Source organism: Leucoraja erinacea, chromosome 13 (assembly GCF_028641065.1).
Source record: "Leucoraja erinacea ecotype New England chromosome 13, Leri_hhj_1, whole genome shotgun sequence".
Taxonomy (NCBI): domain Eukaryota; kingdom Metazoa; phylum Chordata; class Chondrichthyes; order Rajiformes; family Rajidae; genus Leucoraja; species Leucoraja erinaceus.
Genome location: NC_073389.1, coordinates 24,776,765 through 24,798,458, shown reverse-complemented (window position 1 = coordinate 24,798,458; position 21,694 = coordinate 24,776,765). Strand labels below are relative to the sequence as shown.

General features: G+C 39.7%; 1 protein-coding gene across 6 annotated transcripts in view; it reads right to left on the bottom strand.

Annotated features, from left to right (window-relative positions):
- usp9 (ubiquitin specific peptidase 9) overlaps nt 1-21,694 on the bottom strand; it is a 219,781-nt gene that overhangs the window by 94,268 nt on the left and 103,819 nt on the right. For all 6 annotated transcript variants that reach the window (XM_055644623.1, XM_055644625.1, XM_055644622.1 and 3 more), the window contains 7 exons: nt 20,321-20,425; nt 20,032-20,238; nt 16,859-16,995; nt 10,223-10,356; nt 4,833-4,920; nt 2,417-2,759; nt 382-477 (listed from right to left, as the gene is read on the bottom strand). In XM_055644623.1, the coding sequence (XP_055500598.1) occupies nt 382-477; nt 2,417-2,759; nt 4,833-4,920; nt 10,223-10,356; nt 16,859-16,995; nt 20,032-20,238; nt 20,321-20,425 (1,110 nt within the window). The remainder of the gene's footprint in view (nt 1-381; nt 478-2,416; nt 2,760-4,832; nt 4,921-10,222; nt 10,357-16,858; nt 16,996-20,031; nt 20,239-20,320; nt 20,426-21,694) is intronic.

Below are 21,694 nucleotides of genomic sequence, written 5' to 3'. Positions count from 1 at the left end.
TCTGTTGAAAGCCAAGCCAATACTAACACCTGGACTCTTTGTAAAGGAAGACTTGTACATTAAACGCAGATGGAGACAGGTGCGATATATGGCAGATCTCTTTTGGAAACGGTGGACACTTGCCTCTAATCCAATCTATTTGCTTGTCATGAACATCTCTAGATCAGATTACAACACAGGGGCACATCCAAGTTCTCAAAGTTGAGACTTAAGCATCCACTTATTTTCAGAATGTTTAAAACATTTTAAGAGCACAACAACTGTGATACCTTAAGTAGTAAACAATAATTTTGAAAATATCAGCACAAAAAAAAATCCATTAGTCTAACATCACAGAATACAATTTAATTAGGAGTAAAATTATCAGGTTAGAACACCTACTTGATTAACCTGCAACCTTGGCCCAAGATTTGTGTATATTTCCTTCAGCAGATCTATTGCTCGACTAGCAATGTCATCACTTCCTTGAATAACAACCTGTTGAGAACAGGCAATAATAAAGATACGACAAATTTGAGGCAAAAAGCCTTTTCATTTAAACTTTAAAAAAACCTTGGAAATATCTTCCATACATAGCCACCAAAACTATAGTTCTATCCACTCATTTTTCTTTGTTGGCACCTTTCCAATTCGTGTAATGCTGTTAAATTCATGCACATGAATAAGACCCATCCAAATGAAGAGCTGAACAGGAAAACCTATTTGTACCCAGCTCAACTAAGGATGTTGAGGTTACAATGAATACAGTGACATCTTGCGCAATGTCAACAATAGCATGACAGAATAAGCCTTTGTTAGGAGAAAAATGTAGACGTTCAAGCTATTCTTCAAACTGCATCCACTATTCTGAAATTATGCCAAGTTCTGGTTTGTCAAACAAGTAGTATCCTCATAGCATTCATCCTGCAAATCCTCTTAATATCCTCCATGTTTCAATTAGATCATTTATCCTTCTTCCCAACTCCACAGAGCATTAAGCAAACTATTCACCCTGATTCAACCAACTGAATATTCTGTTTAATGGCTCTAACATTAATTATTGTCCTACACTTAAACTGGATACGTTGCAATAAATAGCTCAACCTCAAAGAAAGAAAAAAAAGGAACCAAACCCTAACCCTGTTCTGCTATATACCAAGATTATGGCTGATTCTCCGCCTCCTCCTCTTTTCTGCTAAATTCTCATCTCTCATCGTATCAAAATCTAACCATCCCAGCTTTTATTGAACGTCTTGATTGCATATTCATGGCCTTCTGGTTAAAATTGCTGGGAATAACTGACCCGTTACCCACAGATTGTGACGGTACAAGATACTTCAGCCAGAGACAAGCTCATCTCACCTCCCAATTGTAATGGGTCTGAATGACATCATCGCTCATTCGTCTAAATCGTAGTGAGCACAAATCAATCCAACTCAATGTCTCACAGGACAAGCCCTCACTTTTATTAGTGTTGCACCATCTAAAAGTGCAAACTCAAATACAGAGAGAAAAACTGCCGGCATATACTCCAGGCATGGGCATGGTCTTACCAAAGTCTGGCAAAATTGCTGTAAGGCTTCCTTACTTTTGTACTCCATATTCCTATACAAATTGCTTTCCTAAATGTTCATGAAATCGGCACATTGAGAAGAAAATAATAAATAGGATACAGTAAACCATCATTATAATGGACCATGGGGGGGGGGGGGGGGGGGGGGGGGGGATGGTGCAATATCTCCAGGAAAAATCAAATCAGCTAGCTGCCCTGACTAAAAGCAGTACATAATACTTTATCAACGATAAAAGTACAATGATTGACATGAGATATATTGAACTAAATATTTATAATTTAGTAATTAATCTGATTATACAATGTATTATTGCACTGCTGCATGACGACTCTTTAATATAGAAACAAATCTACTCTAAAGCAAATCTACAGAGAACGGTGGAGGAATTATCACCTTCAATTTCAGCCAATTTTTTAAACAGACATCTTCAAACTTAGTTTCCGTTGTCTTGCTCCATAAGCCAACGTTCTTTGAGCAGACCAGCAAAAGCAACCCTTTAAATTTTGATTACGATTAAAGATTGATACTAGGCGTAAATTTTATTTTCCTTTGCATGCAGCATTCTTTCACATTTCAAGTTTTTTTTTTAGCTTAACTGAAATGTCCAATTTTAAAACTTATTGACAGTTCACACATTTTTTGTAAAATTTATCAATTGCCTACAGTTCATAAGTCATTGCTTGTTCTCATTTCACGTTTTTTCCTGCTCACCCATAAAAGCTAACTTGAAACAAAAATGCTGGAAATGTGTTTATCAATACCAAATGAGGTAAAACAGCATCAAGTCAATGTATCAGCAATCATAAATTGTTAGTTTTTAAAAAGCCATTCAATTATCAAAAGGAGGTGAAACCTGTCCTTACCCTCCATAGATATTCCAGCCCAATTAACTCAAGATCATCCATCATATAAGCACGACGTTTTGCTACTAGCTTCCCTTCTCGACAGTTCACAGCTTTGAAAAAACGTTCAAAGCACTTCATTCCATTTTCCGTTAAGAGAGAAGGGTCCAGTTGTAGCACATTGTTTTCAAAGAAGTCCTTGTTAATGTCTGGGTCTAAATCAGGCTCGTCTCCCATTAATTTTGAAAACCACTTAAAACAGGCTTCACGATCACAAAGGTAGACAGCATTTTCAGCCAAACACTTCCAGATCTGCTTAGCTTGAGGAGCACACAACCATAGCTGGCCATCCTTCAATAAAAATCTAAAGAATAAAACATACTTTGATATTATATTTTTGATTTAAAATTTTTTTATTGTTGGTGTCCAAAATCCCCCCAATGACATTGATCAAGTTTATAGGTTATGGACTTTCTTTATATTTCTTGAGATACAGCGTGGAAACAAGCCCTTTGGCCTACCGAGTCAACGTCGACCAGAGATCACTGTGTACACTAGCCTTATCCTATACACTAGGGACAATTTACAGAAGTGATTTAACCTACAAACCTGTATGTCTTCGGAGTGTGGGAGGAAATTGGAGCACCCGGAGAAAACCCTTGTGGTTACAGGGAGAACGTACAAACTCCATACAGACAGCACCCATGGTCAGGATCAAACCCAGGTCTCTGGCGCTGTAACAGCAACTCTACCGCCGTGCCACTGTGCCGCCCATTTCTATGTTTCAGCACTGTGAAATACACAGTTATAATTGAAGATAGACACAAAATGCTGGAGTAACTCAGCGGGACAGGCAGCATCTCTGGAGAGAAGGAATGGGTGACTTTTCATGTTGAGACCCTCTTCACACATAATTGCATAGGTTTGGCTGAGTATATTCTTTTACATTATTTTCCTACCTTATTCTTAGAAAATAACACATTTATTCGGTACAACACAAGTAAAACTGATCTTAAAATCTCAGGTCGTTTTAATTCTGTAACTACAAGAATACAGTTTCACATAGAGGTAATTTTCTTCCAACAAATCTGTTTCTACTTAATAACCTGGTAGAGTTGATAAATTGTCCAAATATATAACATTTCAACCAAAGAGACAGTGGCTGACTGTGCAAAAGAAATTTCAAAGAAAGATCCTCTTCATTTCATTCTCCAGAGTTCTCAGATTATAGATAGGCAGAGCTTCCAAATTTTGTCACAGATTTTCAGTATTCTACCTGAAAATCAGTATTTTGCTGAGGAAATCAGTATTTTTACGCAGTGCCATTTTGCTGATTTTTTTTTAATGTGCGGTCATACCAATGTAAGAGTACAAGAATGCATAACTTTGCTACCAATTGACATGTCTTCTACACACCTTACTTGACAGTGCATTCATTGCCATCTCTTTGTATACTTATGTTTGAATGGCTGCTTCCTGCTTTTAGCACCAGATGATGATGTAGAAGCCATTTTGAAAGCCACCCTCTCCCTCTCGCCCTCCCCCTTTCCTCCCTCTCTCCTACCTTTTTTCTCCCTCCCTCCCTTATTCCCTCCCAACCCTCTCCGAACAGTCTGTGACCCATAGCGCTGTGGCCATAGCGCTATGTGTAAAGGCAATAGCGTTTCAGCTGGTAGCGCTATAATTAGAACCCATAGCGCTATTCGTTTAAATTCCCACACGCTAAACTGACAGTGCTGTTTAAACTTGTAGCGGGACAGGCAGATCAAAGCTTACAAAAATAATCATCCAGATCTTGAAATTTAAAATACTAATAGTTTTAATCTGCTATCATTTTTAGAGTTACAGTATGACTTTTTATATCCTTGATTTTTTAAGCAGCAAGTCGGGCCGATTTAAAAAAATCCGTATTTTACAAAGCAAATCCGTACAGCCGTATTCTTATCGCATTTCCATACAAAATACGGGAAATCTGTACTACTTGGCAGCTATGGAGAGGGCTGTGGAAAAATGGATCAATCTGATATGTGGGGCACCCTTTAGTATATGATTCAAATTCGCCTCAACAAATTTAAATCCCATCTTCCAAATATGATCGAAGTCCTGATGAAACAGAGCTTTTAGTTTCATATTTTTCAACTATGGAATTATTTACTTTTGCACATCCAGCCAGATGGAAACATTTTTTCCTCTTTGTACAATACAAAGCTGATTCCCTTATTTACTGAAGAAAATAAATGTAATTTCCCCATTGTTCCCACACCAAAAAAACCCCGTTAATTTGTTGTCTTTGGAGGTTTAAAATCTGAAGTGGCATATTTTGTATTTTGTATTTTGTAATTCTTATTTTAGCTACAATACATTCCCTTGTGAATTAACAACAAAAAAACTTTACGTTTATGCTTACCAAATAGATTTGACATATAAACTATCTCACCTCAAGAAATTAAGTCTTTCTTGGACTTCTTGCACGTGACTATAGCGGCTTCCTGACCTTACGGTTTGTGGATCATACTCTGGGTTCTCTGCAAGATGCACAATCTCGATTAATGCACAGGAAATTCACTGGATTCGCAATGAAAAAAGATTGCATGAGGAAATACCATCAAATCTCATTCATTTGAATGCCAAAACCAAGTAAAATGTTGGTAATATTTTAACAAAGATTAACATAAAAACATCTCAGGATCAATGTATGTTTGATAATAGCGCATGGTGAATCCATTAATACATGTTATACTTTGAAAAATCGAGTCAATACAAAGGCAAATCAGACTTCGGTTAAACCAGGGAAACTCAGAATTTGATTGTATACAGCAGCAGCCACATAGTGATTGGTCTTCATTACGTACAATGATACATGCACAGTTAACACAAGGATTAGAACACTCTGGAGCCACTTATGAAAGGACACAATTTATTTCTACCATATATAATTTGATACTCATTTTTGCAAACACTTTTATAGCCACAAATTCAATAATTTGTTACTAGTTTATTTACGAGGCATTAAATTATAAATAGTCAGTTTTCCACAAGTTAAACTAAATTTTAACTGGACAATACCAGATACTTCCTGCTACATTTCCACAGCCACTTCTCACCTTAGCAATTAACTCCACCAGCCTTTGAAATGTACTCAAGTCAGCAAGACAAAAAATTAATAGGAACCCGAGGGTCAATTTTTTCCACAAAAGAGGCAGGTGGATATATGGAACGAGCTGCCAGAGGAGGTAGTGAAGGCAGGTACTATAACATTTAAAAGATATTTGGACAGGTACATGAATAGGAAATGTTTAGAGGGATAGGGGCCAAACACGGGTAGGTGAGAGAAACACACACCGGCATTTAGGTTGGCATGGGCAGGTTAAGCTGAAGGGCTTGTTTCCATGCTGTACGATGCCATGACCCCCTAATGGTCTGCACTTGAATGGACCCAATATATTCAAATTAGAACTAAAGGGTCCTCATGGAGACCCCAGCAGCTGTGTCCTACACGCTGGTTTCACAGAACTACAGCCTCCTAAATGGAACATCCAAATGATCAAAAAATTGCTCCTTTCAATTATCTAATTAATAAAGACAACTCAACCCATGAAGGATTGAAGTACGTCAGGTGTGAAACCAGATCCCTAGACCTGTGAGGCTACAGTATGAACAAGGGTCATTATTATTGCCATAGAGGGAGTGCAGAGAAGGTTCACCAGACTGATTCCTGGGATGTCAGGACTGTCTTATGAAGAAAGACTGGATAGACTTGGTTTATACTCTCTAGAATTTAGGAGATTGAGAGGGGATCTTATAGAAACTTACAAAATTCTTAAGGGGTTGGACAGGCTAGATGTAGGAAGATTGCTCCCGATGTTGGGGAAGTCCAGGACAAGGGGTCACAGCTTAAGGATAAGGGGGAAATCCTTTAAAACTGAGATGAGAAGAACTTTTTTCACACAGAGAGTGGTGAATCTCTGGAACTCTCTGCCACAGAGGGTAGTCGAGGCCAGTTCATTGTCTATATTTAAGAGGGAGTTAGATGTGGCCCTTGTGGCTAAGGGGATCAGAGGGTATGGAGAGAAGGCAGGTACGGGATACTGAGTTGGATAATCAGCCATGATCATATTGAATGGCGGTGCAGGCTCGAAGGACCGAATGGCCTACTCCTGCACCTAATTTCTATGTTTCTAAGGGTCTCGACCGGAAACGTCACCCATTCCTTTTCTCCAGAGATGCTGCCTGTCCCGCTGAGTTACTCCAGCTTTTTGTGTGCGTACAGTGGGTACAGAATGATGTTCTGTGACACCATGGCAAATATGTGGAATACATTTACAAGGAAAAAGTGAACTCTGGATCATACAATAATGAAAAAATAAAATGAATCTTCTTAACAGGATATATTAAGAAATTAAACTCTTCAGTTAGAGCGCAAAAGGATCAAAATGTGGATATATCCCTTTTTTACAGATCAGCAACACCAGCCAAAGCAGAAAGATTTGAAAAGGTGTTTTCAAACGGTTTGTTAATGAATGACAACACTTTAATTGCAATTAAGCCCCAGATAATTAATTTTGGCAAAATCAAAATGGCAAATTGTAATATAATTCTCAATGGCCAAATGGATACCACTGCCCTTATAACCATTATAAGCATGTTAAAAATGCTGTGGATGATGAGACTCAAGCTACATCAAACCTGTATATATTGATGCTGAGTGGTTGGCAGTAACCCATGGTAATGTCAACCAATTTCTGCCCTGCTGCCCCACAGCCAGATGCCATTGGTGCTCTTTTTAGTTCAGGTGACCAAGTTAGACTGAAATTACGTGGTCGGTTTCAGGTTCACATGAATTACAAATCAAATACATACTTGGATGCAGGCAAGCCTCCACAATTTCACCATGTCCACTGTGTTTAAATTGTCCAAAGATAAGTAGCCAGAAAGCAGAGGGAGAATCAAATCAAGCCTAGCTTTCAAAAAGACATGTCTTCATTTGTATGATTTATTCATCATGACTGGATATTGTCAGGGATGCAGGTAATGTCAAGCAATTACGTGGTCGGTTTCAGTTGCATCAACATTTCCTTTTTTCCCACCCAAACATCTGATTTTCTGCAGTTATTCAGACAAGAAACAAAATAAATATCTTTCATCAACTGAGTTTTTCAAGAATAATTTCTGACCCATAATCTTCAAACTCTGTTTTGCTAACAAGTAATATTTAAATCAGAGAGTATCAGTCACATCATACTGATCATTGTTCCCCGAAGGTTGGTTGAGAGTAGCAGTTGATATCAGGATCAGAACTGGGCTGGAAACATAGCTGAACAGCCTTCAACATTCACATAATGAAAACATGGATTAAAGCCACTCATGGATTTCTGTTGCTTGCTATGTCATCTTGCTAGCAGATGACATGATAGCAAAAGAGAGAGCCAAACGACTGCCACGTGCACATTACCACAAGTCCTTGCCATGTGGCATAATCGCCAGCAGACTAGCAGCGTGTAAAGAGGCTCTTTATTTGGCTCAACTCTGGGGCCAGCTCCTCTTCACCACAATCACAAGTGGAGGAAAGCAACACCCCTTTGCTGTTGTGCTGTATTTCACCAACTATATTCCTCTGGCAAAAAGTCAATACTCAGGCTCTGCATGAAGCACAAGTGCCTCAGGTAATCCTGCAGCTGGTCAGAGTTCACATTTAAACAGTCTGCTCTATCCAATCCCAATTCTTAAACCTAAATAAGCTATGTGCGTAGTCCTTTCAACACCCATGTGATATGTTGAGTAATTAAGGCCTTTATTTTTGTTCCAAGCTTCAAATTCCTTCGTAAAGAATACAATGACAAATATTTCAGAGCAATGGAACTAAAGAATACTCACCTGTCAGACAAAACTGAGTTTTGTTGAAACATAGAAAATAGGTGCAGGAGTAGGCCATTCAGCCTTTCGAGCCTGCACCGCCATTCGATATGATCATGGCTGATCATCCAACTCAGTATCCCATCCCTGCCTTCTCTCCATACCCCCTGATCCCTTTAGCCACAAGGGCCACATCTAACTCCCTCTTAAATATAGCCAATGAACTGGCCTCAACTACCTTCTGTGGCAGAGAATTCCAGTGATTCACCATTCTGTGTAAGAAATTATTTTCTCATCTCGGTCCTAAAATACTTCCCTCTTATCCTTAAATTGTGACCCCTAGTTCTGGAGGAATAGAAAGATTTCAATTTGCATAACACAAAACACATACCACATATACTCATCACAGTTGCTGGAATGCATTCTGTCACATAGGTGACACAGACCCTCTGGAGGCCACACATTATCCACACCCTGAGGAAGGAAAACCCTGACAGTCCACAATACTGACTCAAAGAACAAGATTCATGGACTGTCAAACATGGATAAGGAAATCTTGACCTCTGGTATTGAAGTTTTCACATTCTACTTATGTAGGTTTCCTCTATTTGCTCCATTTTTCTGCTACGTCCCCAAATTGTGTAGTTGGGCAAATTAGCCACTAAAGTACTCGTAAAGTGTAGGTCAGTGTTTGAATTTGAGACGAGTTGTTAGGAAAGCAGGGCGAATAAAATTGGATTTGTGAAAATGGGGGGCTTAGTAATCGATGTGGACTTTGTTTCCATGCTGAATGACTTTACAATACTTACCCCATCACACTAGTCACTTTGTGCATCGTTCTACTTGTCACATCTATTCACTTGCCACCTCAAATTGTCCAATAATACCGTCTCATGACATGCCAATAGCATAACTACTCACGAAAGTTGACTAAATAGATGGTTTAGATGGTCATCAGGAAGGAGGGTGATTTACTGTTGAATTGAGAATTATTTTGAGCATGGTACTCTGGGAAGCCAGATATTCTGCAATTCCTAAATGAAAATCCAGCAACTTTGAGTGCAAACCAGTTAGGTTTCTTGGGTAGACACAAAACACTGGAGTAACTCAGCAGGACCGGCAGCATCTCTGGAGAGAAGGAATGCGTGATGTTTCGGGTCGAGACTCTTCTTCAGACTCTAGTCTAAGGGTCTCGACCCGAAATGTCACGCATTTCTTCTCTCCAGAGATGCTGCCGGTCCTGCTGTTACTCCAGCATTTTGTGTTTACCTTTGATTTAAACCAGCATCTGCAGTTCTTTTCTACACACAGTTACGTTTCTTCATTCATATCTCATCTTGTATGCCCAACATTATATTTGACCTCAAGAAAGACAAAATGCTGGACTAACTCAGCGGGTCAGGCAGCATGTCTGGACAGGTAAAATTTGGGGTCTCGACTGCAGTTACTCCAGAATTTTGTGTCTTTCTTTGGTAAACCAGCACCTGCAGTTTCTTGCTATTATATTTAAAGATTGTACTTGAAACACTACAAATAAAAAAGATAATTTAAAATCGAAAGTGAACAATATTGTTCAGTTCTTCTCAGCATTCTTTGTTCAGTTTCTTGACCACTTGCTTCCACCAATGTACTTGCAGTTCAGGTTGCAATGTAGCAGATTCCTGGAGCTCAAACTTAGCAATCTCTGGTTTGATGAAAAATAATCTGTTTACTCGTGTTCTTATTTTATGAAAGCGGAATTCTGTATTTTATTTTTCTATTTGTCTTTTTTGAAACGATCACAAATTTTACCCAAATTAACACTCAATTGCAGAATTCAATCTTTGATATGGGAATCCAGTTCTTCACAAATTAGATTTAACCCAGTGATATTGATATTGGTTGATCATTGTCACGTGTGCCGAGATACAGTGAAAAATCTAAAACCAAGGTACAATATTTAACATTTTATTTCCACAACATTATTTTCTTTACCTTTATGAAACTGCCGTATGTTCTCCATATATGCAGATAGGTTTTCAGCTACCAAGGTAACCAACGAATGATTGTGTTGAAGCTGGTTAATCAAATCATGCCGATAGAACACATGAGGACTCCTTTGGGTCTGACTACAAAGAAAACATACGTGTTAATCAACATCATTGGACATTAAAGTCACTTCGAATAAACATACAAAGACGACTTGCGTTTAGAAATTCACTCTCACAGAATTCACAAATTGTGACTCAAAAATCCAAGAGAAGGAATAAAATTTGCCCTCATGGAAATAATGTAAAAATAAATATTTTCATTAACTCATTCCTTGACTCTTATAAAGGCGACACAACTTAATGGAAAAATCACGATACCAACTGTTTTCTAGGAATGTAAGCACCCACTCCGGAATGCAAGGGTGGCCTGTATAAATAACCTTGGCAACAGAGAGATGGTGTGTTAAGTGTGCCAAGTCTGCAAATTGAGCCAGTGCTTTGACAAGAAGGTCAAGGCATTGGCCAATGGTGGCAGATAGTTTTTCTGATATAAATTGTAAACATGTTAAGAACATGTAAACATATAAAGAACTGTATAGACACAGTTTGGTGTTCAAAGTCAGTTTTAATCATCAATCATGGTGGTGCTGTACATAACGTTGTTAATTCATCTCTACCACCAGTGCAACTACGTAACATGGGAAGTGAGTGTTAATATAAAGTGTACCGTAAGGTGGAGTTAATGTTAATGCATTACTCTGATTGGTTCACATGCAATAACCAATCTATATCCTTTCCCGTAGAGAAAGAAAAGTTATTCACTAGTTGTTAAAACATATGAGGTTAATATACTCGCAGTACCTGTTAGGAGGTCTGCTAACCCTCCCCGAACGCGTACGGACAAACCCTTCCCCCTCCGTTCCAGAAAGGTTAGTAAGGCTGGGTGGTGGAGAACCCAAGAAGGAAAACGCAGCCGGGGAGCCTGGAGAGAAACAACGGGGCAAGCGTGCAGGACTTGGGGCACTGGGAATGACTAGAGGCCTAGGGGATGAGGGAACCGAACGATGCGGGGAAAACATGCGGGGGTCAGGGGGTCTGGGACAGACAACAGCAGCAGGCGCCTGGAAAACCAACGGCGGTGCGAAATGACCGGAAAGAGATGGTCATGGTTCGTTCACGGGCCGTAGATGTTGACGGCTGCGCCGGTACAGGACACCATCGACGTTGACAAGGTAGGAACGAGGTTCCTTTGCTGGCCCCTCAACAAAACCCAGTCGGGTATGTCCAACTGCAGTCTGCAAGCGAACCACTTGACCTTGCAGTAACGGTTTGAGTGGTTTGCTCCACCTGTCATAGGAGCGCTTCTGGACACCATGTTTCTCCTGGATGCGCTTCTGGACCGCAGCTGGTTTGAGCACCTGCGGCTTCAGCTGTTACTGGGCGACGGGGAACTGGGGCCGTGTCGTGCGAGACATCAGCCGCTGGGCGGGAGAGCCTAGAACACCATCCCTGGAAATGTTTCTCAGGTTTAACAGATCCAGGTAGACATCGGAATTGGCAAGATGCGAACATTCCATTAACTGTTTTGCGCTCCTGACGGCTCGCTCAGCGAGGCGGTTGGATTGAGGGTATTCGGGGCTGCTGGTTACATGCTGAGAGTTCCAAATTCTGGCAAAGTTTTTAAATGCCTGGCTGATGAACTGTCTCCCGTTGTCAGTTTGCAGTCGAACTGGTACGCCATGTACAGATAAGTTTCTCTGAAGCTTTTGTATAACCATCTCAGACGTAATGGTAGGCAGCAGATCAAGTTCAAACCAATTGGAATAGGAATCGACCAGAACTAGGTAGTGTTTACCATGCCATTCAAAAATATCCGCAGCGACGGATGAGCAAGGTAGCTCTGCAGCGGGTTGTTGCAGGAGAGGCGGTTTCTGTTGGTGGGGTGCCAGACTGTTGCAAATGGGACAGGATGCCGTTTTTTCACGTATGCATTAGGTCATTCCTGGCCAGTAAAACATGCTTTGGGCACGGGTAAGCGTAGCCTCAGTACCAGGGTGGCCGCTGTGGACTTCTTTGCAGTATTCATCATGCAGGGATGAGGAAATCACAACTTTGTGACCCTTGACAATGATCCCGTCTTGTAACACTAGTTAATCGCAAACTAAGAAGAATGGCTGTGTATCCAGTGGAGTGTTGGATTGTTTTGCAGGCCAAACACTCTTGATAATGGAGGAGAGCAGCTGTAGCGTTCTATCAGCTGTAGCATTCTATCAGCTGCTGTGTGTTCCGCCAGGCGAAGCAGTCGTTCCGTAGGAACAAAGTCGACTTTAAGTACAGCAAGCCCGTCGCACTCAAAGGGATGTTGTTCGCAGGACACCCGTGGCGCTCGAGAGAGAGAGAGTGTCGGCCATGAGCATATCTTTGCCCTTTTTGTAAACAATATGGAAATCAAAACGCTGGAGCTGCATCATCATGCGCTGCGTGAATAGGTTTGTTCAGGATGGTAGAGTTAAGAACAAATGCAAAAATAGACTAGTTGGATGTGGTCAGGTTTCAACAAGTAGCACACACAATTTTTCTCCAAAGATTCAATACCCTAAGTAAAGCAATTTCTATGCACCTCAGTTTTAAATGACCAGCCTCTTATATTGTAACAAAAATTGAATTCCTGGAGGAACTCAGTGGACCAGACAACATCTGTGGAGAAATGAAAGACAATGACAACCTTCGGGAGAGAGTCTATCCAAATATCCTTGACATTCAATGGCATTATCATGGGCCCCACTCGCAACATCCCAGACAGGACAAGGGGGAGGTCTTGGTTACCATTAACCATAAACAATTGGACTGGCCAAAAAATAGTGCAGCACCAAGAACCTTTCATAAATTTAACAACTTGCAGAGCGCAAATCTGATTCCTATTCCCTACCAACTACAAAGCACAAGTAAGGAGTGTAATAAAACACACTCATCTGGATGAGCTTAGTTCCAAAAACATATCTTGGATCAAAATAATACACTTGACTATCATCCCATTCACCATCACACATTCCCCTCCCACCCACCTCCCATAGTTATAGCGCTTACCATTTCAAAAACTGATGGCAACTCCCTGCAGTTTATCTCTAGAAGAGTCGCAATCACACAACATCAGAAGCTGCAGCTTTGATTTACTCTGATAAGTATAAACACCATCCCTTCATCAACGTTGGGGCTAAATGTTGAAAATCTCCATCTAACTCAACTTCACAAAAACAGCTGTTCAAGGAGGTTCATCAGACCCTGTTCAATTAGGAGCGAGTAATAGAAGCCAATGACGTTGATAATAGACATGTTAATAAAGTTGTAATAATCTTTGTGTGTAGAAAATACAGCAACAAGTTCGTCCATAAAATGCTCCCACAAATAGCACTGAAGTAAATGATCAGATCATCTGCTTTAGGCGTTAAAGGATAATTATTGTTAGGTTGCCTGGAGAACTACTTGCTTTTAAGCAATGAAGTTGCATGGATACGAAGGATCTCACAAGACAACAGGTTTGGCATAGAACCCTTCCTGAAAGATAGCATTCTTTCATACTGCATAGAAGTTCTAGCCTACATTAGATACTCTTATCTCTTTGGGGCTAAATGCACAGACTGATAAACTCAAGAAACACGAGAACTGGCGCTGGTGTTAACATTATTACACCAACTGCATCTTTTGAATCAGATGGTGTCTCTGGAATTAAACCTTGAAGTCAATGACAAAACATCCCAAGAAGTATGCAAAAAATTATCCCAAAATAGCCCAGATAAAGGAAATCAAACCTTGTGTGGCCAAATTTAGAACGTCACTGATGAGAGCTGCAGCAGAACAATGGGCTTGGAAAATTGTTGGCTGAAAATTGGACCTCATAACAATACTGTAAGTAATTTTGATTTGCTTGTTCGAGGTGGCACCAAGATGCTAACGCAACCAGGTATTCACAATTGAATGCTGCAGATTGATACAGACTATGGTCCAGGACTATATGCTGAAGCACAGTGCAGTCACCTCATAAGGGATTAGTTTAACCTGCCATCATGTTTGGCACTGACATTGTGGGCTGAAGGGCCTGTTCATGTGCTATACTGTTTTATGTTCAAATGTCTCTGGGGAACGTTGTACAAAGAGGGGCTGCAACCTGTGCAAAATCCACTTTAACAGCGTGACCTGGAGTAAAGGATAACTGATGGTCTGTTCTTGTAATACAAATGAAGTTATACAACTTATACTTATATAATTGCAAATTTTATGAAGAAAGTAATATTTGGGAAATAAAAACACACAGGATACTAAATAAGGGACATGTCTTCCTCATTGTCTGCTCCTGGACCATGTTGCCTGTATTTTCCAAACGGAAGATCAAACAGAACAAGTTGTCTTACAACTTTAGGCTGTGCACGCCATATGCAAGAAGAAGATTGTCTTTTCGCCAAAACGGTACTCGATAGTGCTAATATTTATGCAGGTTCTTACAGCTTTTTCCCCGTCGTCGATCTAATAAGTTTCCTTCAGATTTGATGTTATATTTCACAAGTTATTGATATTTAAAGTAAAAATAAACCCCCAACTTAAACAAGATTTTTACTGTCAAAATCCTTCCTGCCAGCTTCCAACAAACTTTGATTCCAAATTGCAATACAGGAACACTCTGTGCTTCCACCATCACAGTCCTCAACCCAACATTTGCAACAATGTTGCCATCATACAACACTTACTCCAGCTCCTGGCAGCAAGTGCTTCAACAGGAAGGGGGATGATGAACTGGTATTGCATTTGGAAGTGCTGCGGCAGGCAGGGGAAGTCCAATTGGATTGTTTTATTTAGGTCCAGTGCTGGGGGAGTGGTGGAATCTTATGTTGGGGAACGGGTTGAGTTGGGGGACCACGCCTCCCGTGGGGGCTTCGGGTTAGTGGTGGAATATTGCATTGGGGAAACAGGTTGCGTTGGGGGACCAGGCCTCCTGTGTGACAGGGACCCAACGGGTCCCAGTTGATCTAGTATATATCTATATTACTAAAACTCTGTTCTTGACCGGTTTCGGCGATCTGTGCTGCGATTTCCGAGAGAATGCCGCCACCTACGGCCGTCATTTTTGGCCACCTCGCTCAGAGCCCCTCTCCGCCGTATGTGTGCCGAGGATATTCCCCATCGATGAAATATGACAGAGATATTAATGTTTTTACTAAATTCCCCATTCTCTCTGCTGCCCCCGCTGGAGGCAGGGGAAGGGACTATAAAACCAGGAAGTGGTGTGCCTCAATTAGTCTCTGCAAGCTGGAGCTCTGTCAATTAGTCTCTGTCACTCTGAGCTCTGAATGACACTGAACAAATGTCTACAGCACTGTGAGTACCCTTAATTTGGTTTGAAAATGAAAATATAGTTAGTTTGAAGTAAAAAAGCACAGCCTGCAAATGGTTGTTTGGGTTGAATTAAAAAGGGACTCTCTCTCTCTCTCTCCTCTCTCCTCTCCTCTATCCATCCCCTATCCCTCCCTTCCCCTCTTTCTCTCTCCCTCCCCCCCCTCTCCTCTCCCCCCCCCCCCCCCTCTCCTCTCTCCCCCCTCCCCTCCCCTACATCACATTAAATCTTAATGCAATTGCATTTTTTTAAAAGTTTAAAATGATCTGCACAGTGAGTGAGTGGTGGAAACGGGTTGCGTTGGGGGAATGGGCGAGTGATGGAAACAGGATGCGTTGAGAGAACGGGTTACATTGGGGGAACGGGCGATCGGCGTGATTGGCTCCGGGGGGCGCCTGTCTCTGGGGTGAGCACCAATGCCCTCCCGTGTGACGCTGCATACCCCCCCCCCCCCCCCCCGCACGTTGGCGGACAGGGCCCAACGGGTCCCACTTGGTCTAGTTAAAATTTAAAATGTTACAAATTCAAAAATTAAAAACACATATAAAATTAATTAAAACATTTTTCTGAGAGCCAATTTCTGCCATGTAATTTATGCTGTGGGCAGAATTCCTATTCTGATATCTGAAAATGAGTACAGGTTTGCACTGCCCTTTCTTGGCAAACATCATAGCAAGCAGACAAACACAGTGTGGGAATGTTGTGGTTGATAGTGAACTGAATAGAAAGCTGTGCACCAGCCTGTGCTTTGGAATTGTTTAGTTATAGCATGCTTATCTATTGAACAGAAAAATTGTCCTAATGCACATGAGTCTGCAACTCGACTATTAAAATCAAAATTTATATTTCCAAAATTTGTCTACTTTAACACGTAAAACATTTTATTTATTAACTACATCTTATGAGATTTACCATCTTGCCTTTTAAATCTAAACAGGTAGATTAATTCTTTACAATGCATTTTAAATCTGCAGATAGCTGCCACATATGAAGAGAAACTAACTAAAAAGAGCTTTAGTGTCTCATGTCTAAAGACATGTCTAAAGATGTAAACTATCACAATCTTAATTAAACACCATAAAAATAAATATTTAAAATGTTTTTAATTGAAATAATCTAGCTTGTGACAATGAACGTAATAAAAGGACATTCAAAAAATTTAACCCGATGTTAGATGCAAAATATCAATAGTTCTGGAAGAGCGGGCTCCTTCAGCATTCCGCATGACAAATTGTGACCAGTCTTTATTCTTACCTTAAATTTTGTGGTGCTTCGCCAAATAAACTACAGATTTCCCTAATTTGTTTCAAAGCAGGAATGACCCATTTGTCATTTGTACGGAGTTCCTCCACAAAACGATCTATCCACTGAATCTTTTGAGTATCCCGATCCTATTTAAATAACAGCTTACATTAGTTCTAAAAAGATTGCAGAAAGTTTAACAAACTTCCACCAATAAACATTGATAATGACAAATCCCCACAAAGATACATATGCTTTATGGCACGGCAGTGTGCAGTGGTGGAGTTGCTGTCTTACAGCGCCAGAGACCCGGGTTCGATCCCGACTACGGGTGCTGTCTGTATGGAGTTTGTACGTTCTCCCCGTGACCTGCCTATGTTTTCGCCAAGATCTTCTGTATCCTCGCACACTCCAAAGACGTACAGGTTGGTAGGTTAATTGGCTTGACATAGGTGTAAATTGTCCCTAGTTTGTGTAGGATAGTATTAATGTGCGAGGAATCACTAGTTGGTGCGGACTCGGTGAGCCGAAGGGCCTATTTCCGCACAGTATTTCTAAAACTAAAAAAAAATAAAACTTTCTTACTGACTCAGTTTTCTTACAGCACGTTTTAGTTTGAAACTAAAACTGCATGTAAGAGATGGGGAACAGCTACAAGTCACAAAGCATCAATAGTGAACTGGCAAGTGACTGTATGTCAATCTTAAAACAAATGTAAAGGTTAGACGAATGGAAGGAGAAGTATATCTATAGCTCAGTTTGCTGCAACTTTGAATTTTTTTGCTGAAAACAAATTAAACCCAGACGGGTCACTTTAATGACATCAACAATGAGCAGTAAAGTATGCTTTAATCACTTTGCCTAGCTAGTTTTTAAATGTAATTTATGGTCACGGATATTTAATCATGATAGTTAAAACTGAGTTTTTCCATTCACAGGGGTTACTTTGGTATGAATCCATTCAAAAATACAACAGGAAGAGGCTATAAGGGAAAATAAAGTGGAATACTTACAGTGCCCTCCATAATGTTTGAGACAAAGACCCATCATTTATTTATTTGCCTCTGTACTCCATAATTTGAGATTTGTAATAGAAAAAAAATCACATGTGGTTAAAGTGCACATTGTCAGATTTTATTAAAGGGTATTTTTATACATTTTGGTTTAGCTATATAGAAATTACAGCTGTGTTTATACATAGTCCTCCCATTTCAAGGCACCATAATGTTTGGGACACATGTCTTCACAGGCGTTTATATTTGCTCAGGTGTGTTTAATTGCCTCCTTAATGCGGGTATAACAGAGCTCTCAGCACCTAGTCTTTCCTCCAGTCTTCCCATCACCTTTGGAAACTTTTATTGCTGTTTATCAACATGAGGACCAGTTGTGTCAATGAAAGTCAAAGAAGCCATTATGAGACTGAGAAACAAGAAACTGAGAAAACTGTTAAGAGGCATTAGCTAAACATCAGGTTTGCCAAAATCAACTATTTGGAACATCATTCAGAAGAATAAGAGCACTGGTAAGCTTACTAATCGCAAAGGGACTGGCAGGCCAAGGAAGACCTCCACAGCTGATGACAGAAGAATTCTCTCTATAATAAAGAAAAATCCCTAAACACCTGTCCGATAGATCAGAAACATTCTTCAGGAGTCAGGTGTGGATTTGTCAATGACTCTTGTCCGCAGAAGACCTTTTGAACAGAAATACTGCAAACCACTGGTTAGCCACAAATATAGGATGGCCAGGTTACAGTTTGCCAAGAAGTACTTAAAAGAGCAACCACAGTTCTGGAAAAAGGTCTTGTGGACAGATGAGACGAAGATTAACTTATATCAGTGTGATGGCAAGAGCAAAGTATGGAGGAGAGAAGGAACTGCCCAAGATCCAAAGCATACCACCTCATCTGTGAAACATGGTGGTATGGGTGTTATCGCCTATACATGTATGGCTGCTGAAGGTACTGGCTCACTTATCTTCATTGATGATATAACTGCTGATGGTAGTTGCATAATGAATTCTGAAGTGTATAGACACATCCTATCTGCTCAAGTTCAAACAAATGCCTCAAAACTCATTGGCCGGGTGTTCATTCTACAGCAAGACAATGATCACAAGCATACTGCTAAAACAACAAAGGAGCTTTTCAAAGCTAAAAAATGGTCAATTCTAGAGTGGCCAAGTCAATCACCCGATCTGAACCCAATTGAGCATGCCTTTTATAAGCTGAAGAGAAAACTGAAAGGGACTAGCCCCCAAAATAAGCATACGCTAAAGATGTCTGCAATACAGGCCTGGCACAGCATCACCAGAGAAGACACCCAGCAACTGGTGATGTCCATGAATCGCAGACTTCAAGCAGTCATTGCATGCAAAGGATATGCAACAAAATATTAAACATGACTACTTTTATTTACATGACTTTGCTGTGTCGCAAACATTATGATGCCCTGTAATGGGGGACAATGTGTAAACACTGCTGTAATTTCTACATGGTGAAACCAAAATGTATAAAAATACCCTTCATTAAAATCTGACAATGTGCACTATAACCACATGTGATTTGTTCTATTACATATCTCAAATTGTGGAGTACAGAGGCAAATAAATAAATGATGGGTCTGTCCCAAACATTATGGAGGGCACTGCTAACTTCAGAAGAGAAGTTAGATTAACCTATTTTTGTGTTAGCAAAAGATGTATTTGAAGCTTTTAAAAAATAAATTAAAAAAAAATCTAATATTGCATATACTCCTTCAATACATGCATTATTTTTTCAATGCTCAGCCAAAGACTCCAGAGAAAATTATCTTCAACTATCGATAAAATCTAATAACTTGCACATTGGTATAATAATTTTCTCATTCTTAGGATAGGGTGATATTCATTAAACAGTCAAACAAATCTTCTGTAATTGTGGCTTGTCAAAGTCAAGGTACAACACCAATTCAGCCAAGGAATATTAGATAGCCAGTATTACAGTACTCAGCTGACATGTAAGCAGCAGGGCAATATATAAGGGCTTCCCAGTTAAAGTTTGTTGACTTTTGTCACAAGTTAGCAAATAACAAGCCTTGATAACAAGATACCTTTCAAAAGGAAAGGTTAAGCAAATTCTTGCTCACATCTCAGTTAAAATCTAGAACACGAAACAAAAAAGTTAAAACATTTCTTCTTTCCCTTACCTGAGAACAACTGTAATCCAGGATTTTGATGTGTGCGCTTAAAGCCTGGTCCATTATGTCAACAGGTACATCATCACTATGTGCTAAATTCCACAGCAGATTTAACACCTTATGTGCCATTACACCATCTTTGTCATCCTCAGCTAGACGACGGATCAATTCTAGAAGCTTTTCACGCTGCTTTTTACTTGCATTTGTCCAACTTGCCTTCAATTTAAAATGTTGCAAAGTAAATAAATAAGTATTTTAATTGAGCTATGAATTAATTTAACGATTAAAAGATTTCTACCTTAAAGCAATCAAAAAGATGATCAAGCTGTTCCGGAGAAAAATCCCATGCCAATTTTGCAAGTAGATCATGCACATTTTTCACAATTGCTTCATGTTTACCTGCCTGCACAACACAAAAATCATATCAATACATTTTTAAAATTTTATAATTCCAATTTCTCAAGACCATTATGATCTTGCCCCCCCCACAAGTATTATGTACAAGCAGAAAGGCTACGATAAAAAAAGATTGACACTCTGTACTGCCCAACACCAATTAATTGGAACATCCATCTACAATTCAATAAATCTGAATTTATCTTTCACTCAATGGTGATATTCTCATCCTGTTATCACGAGCTCCAACTTGACTAAAGACCATTTAAATCCATGTTTCAATGCAGAAGAAGAAATAAAAGTATCATCAGAACTATACTTAATCACTCTTCAGCATTTAATCAATTGTTTAAATATCGAGAAGCAATTAACATTTTATTTCAGAGTGGCCTCTCAGAATAATGTAGAGGAGATAATGTAGATTACTGTTAAATACTGAATAGCAGTCATTCTTCAACCAAAATCAATCATGTTTTCTCCCTTGGCTGTTTGTGGAACCTTAATTCTTTTTACGCATTAAAATAGTAACTACTCTTCATTTTGAAGTACATTTGGTGCATCATAAGGTCATGAAATGCAAATATTTTCTTTCTTCCTTACTAATTACCAAACAAATTTTAATTTGAACCTGAGATGGTGTGCTCACATTCAAGCGTTCATTTGTTTTTAATATTTCAATGGTTTCCCTGCCTTTTCAAGAACAGTACATTTTGCATTGATAGCAAATCTAATATAACAAAATGCAAATGAAGATTCACTTTTGATCTTAATACTTTTGGGGGACAAGATTATAACCATTGAAATATTAAAAACAAATGAATGTTTGAACGTGAATCTGTTACTTAGAAAGCTTGCTGTGTATATTGTACTCACGTCATTATAATGATATTTACAATATAATAAACAGATTGAGTCAGAGAATATTTTCAAAGTTTACATTCTTTCTACCTTGTTTACAAAAGTATTAATGGGGACACAAGAGACTGCAGATGCAGGAGTCTTGAGTAAAATGCTGGAGGACCTCAGCGGGTCAGGAAGCATCAAGAGTCCAGAGTGTTTTATTGTCATAAATCCCAAAATGGAACAACAAAATTCTTATTTGCATCAGCACAACAGATATGCAAATGTAGTACTCTGTACTTCTCTGTGGAGGGAAATAGGCAGACAACATGTTGGGGCAGAACTCTTATTCAGCTTGAAGCCTATTCTGTCAATTTCCCTCCACAGATGCCACCTGGCCCACTGAGTTGTTCCAGCAGGTAGACACAAAATTCTG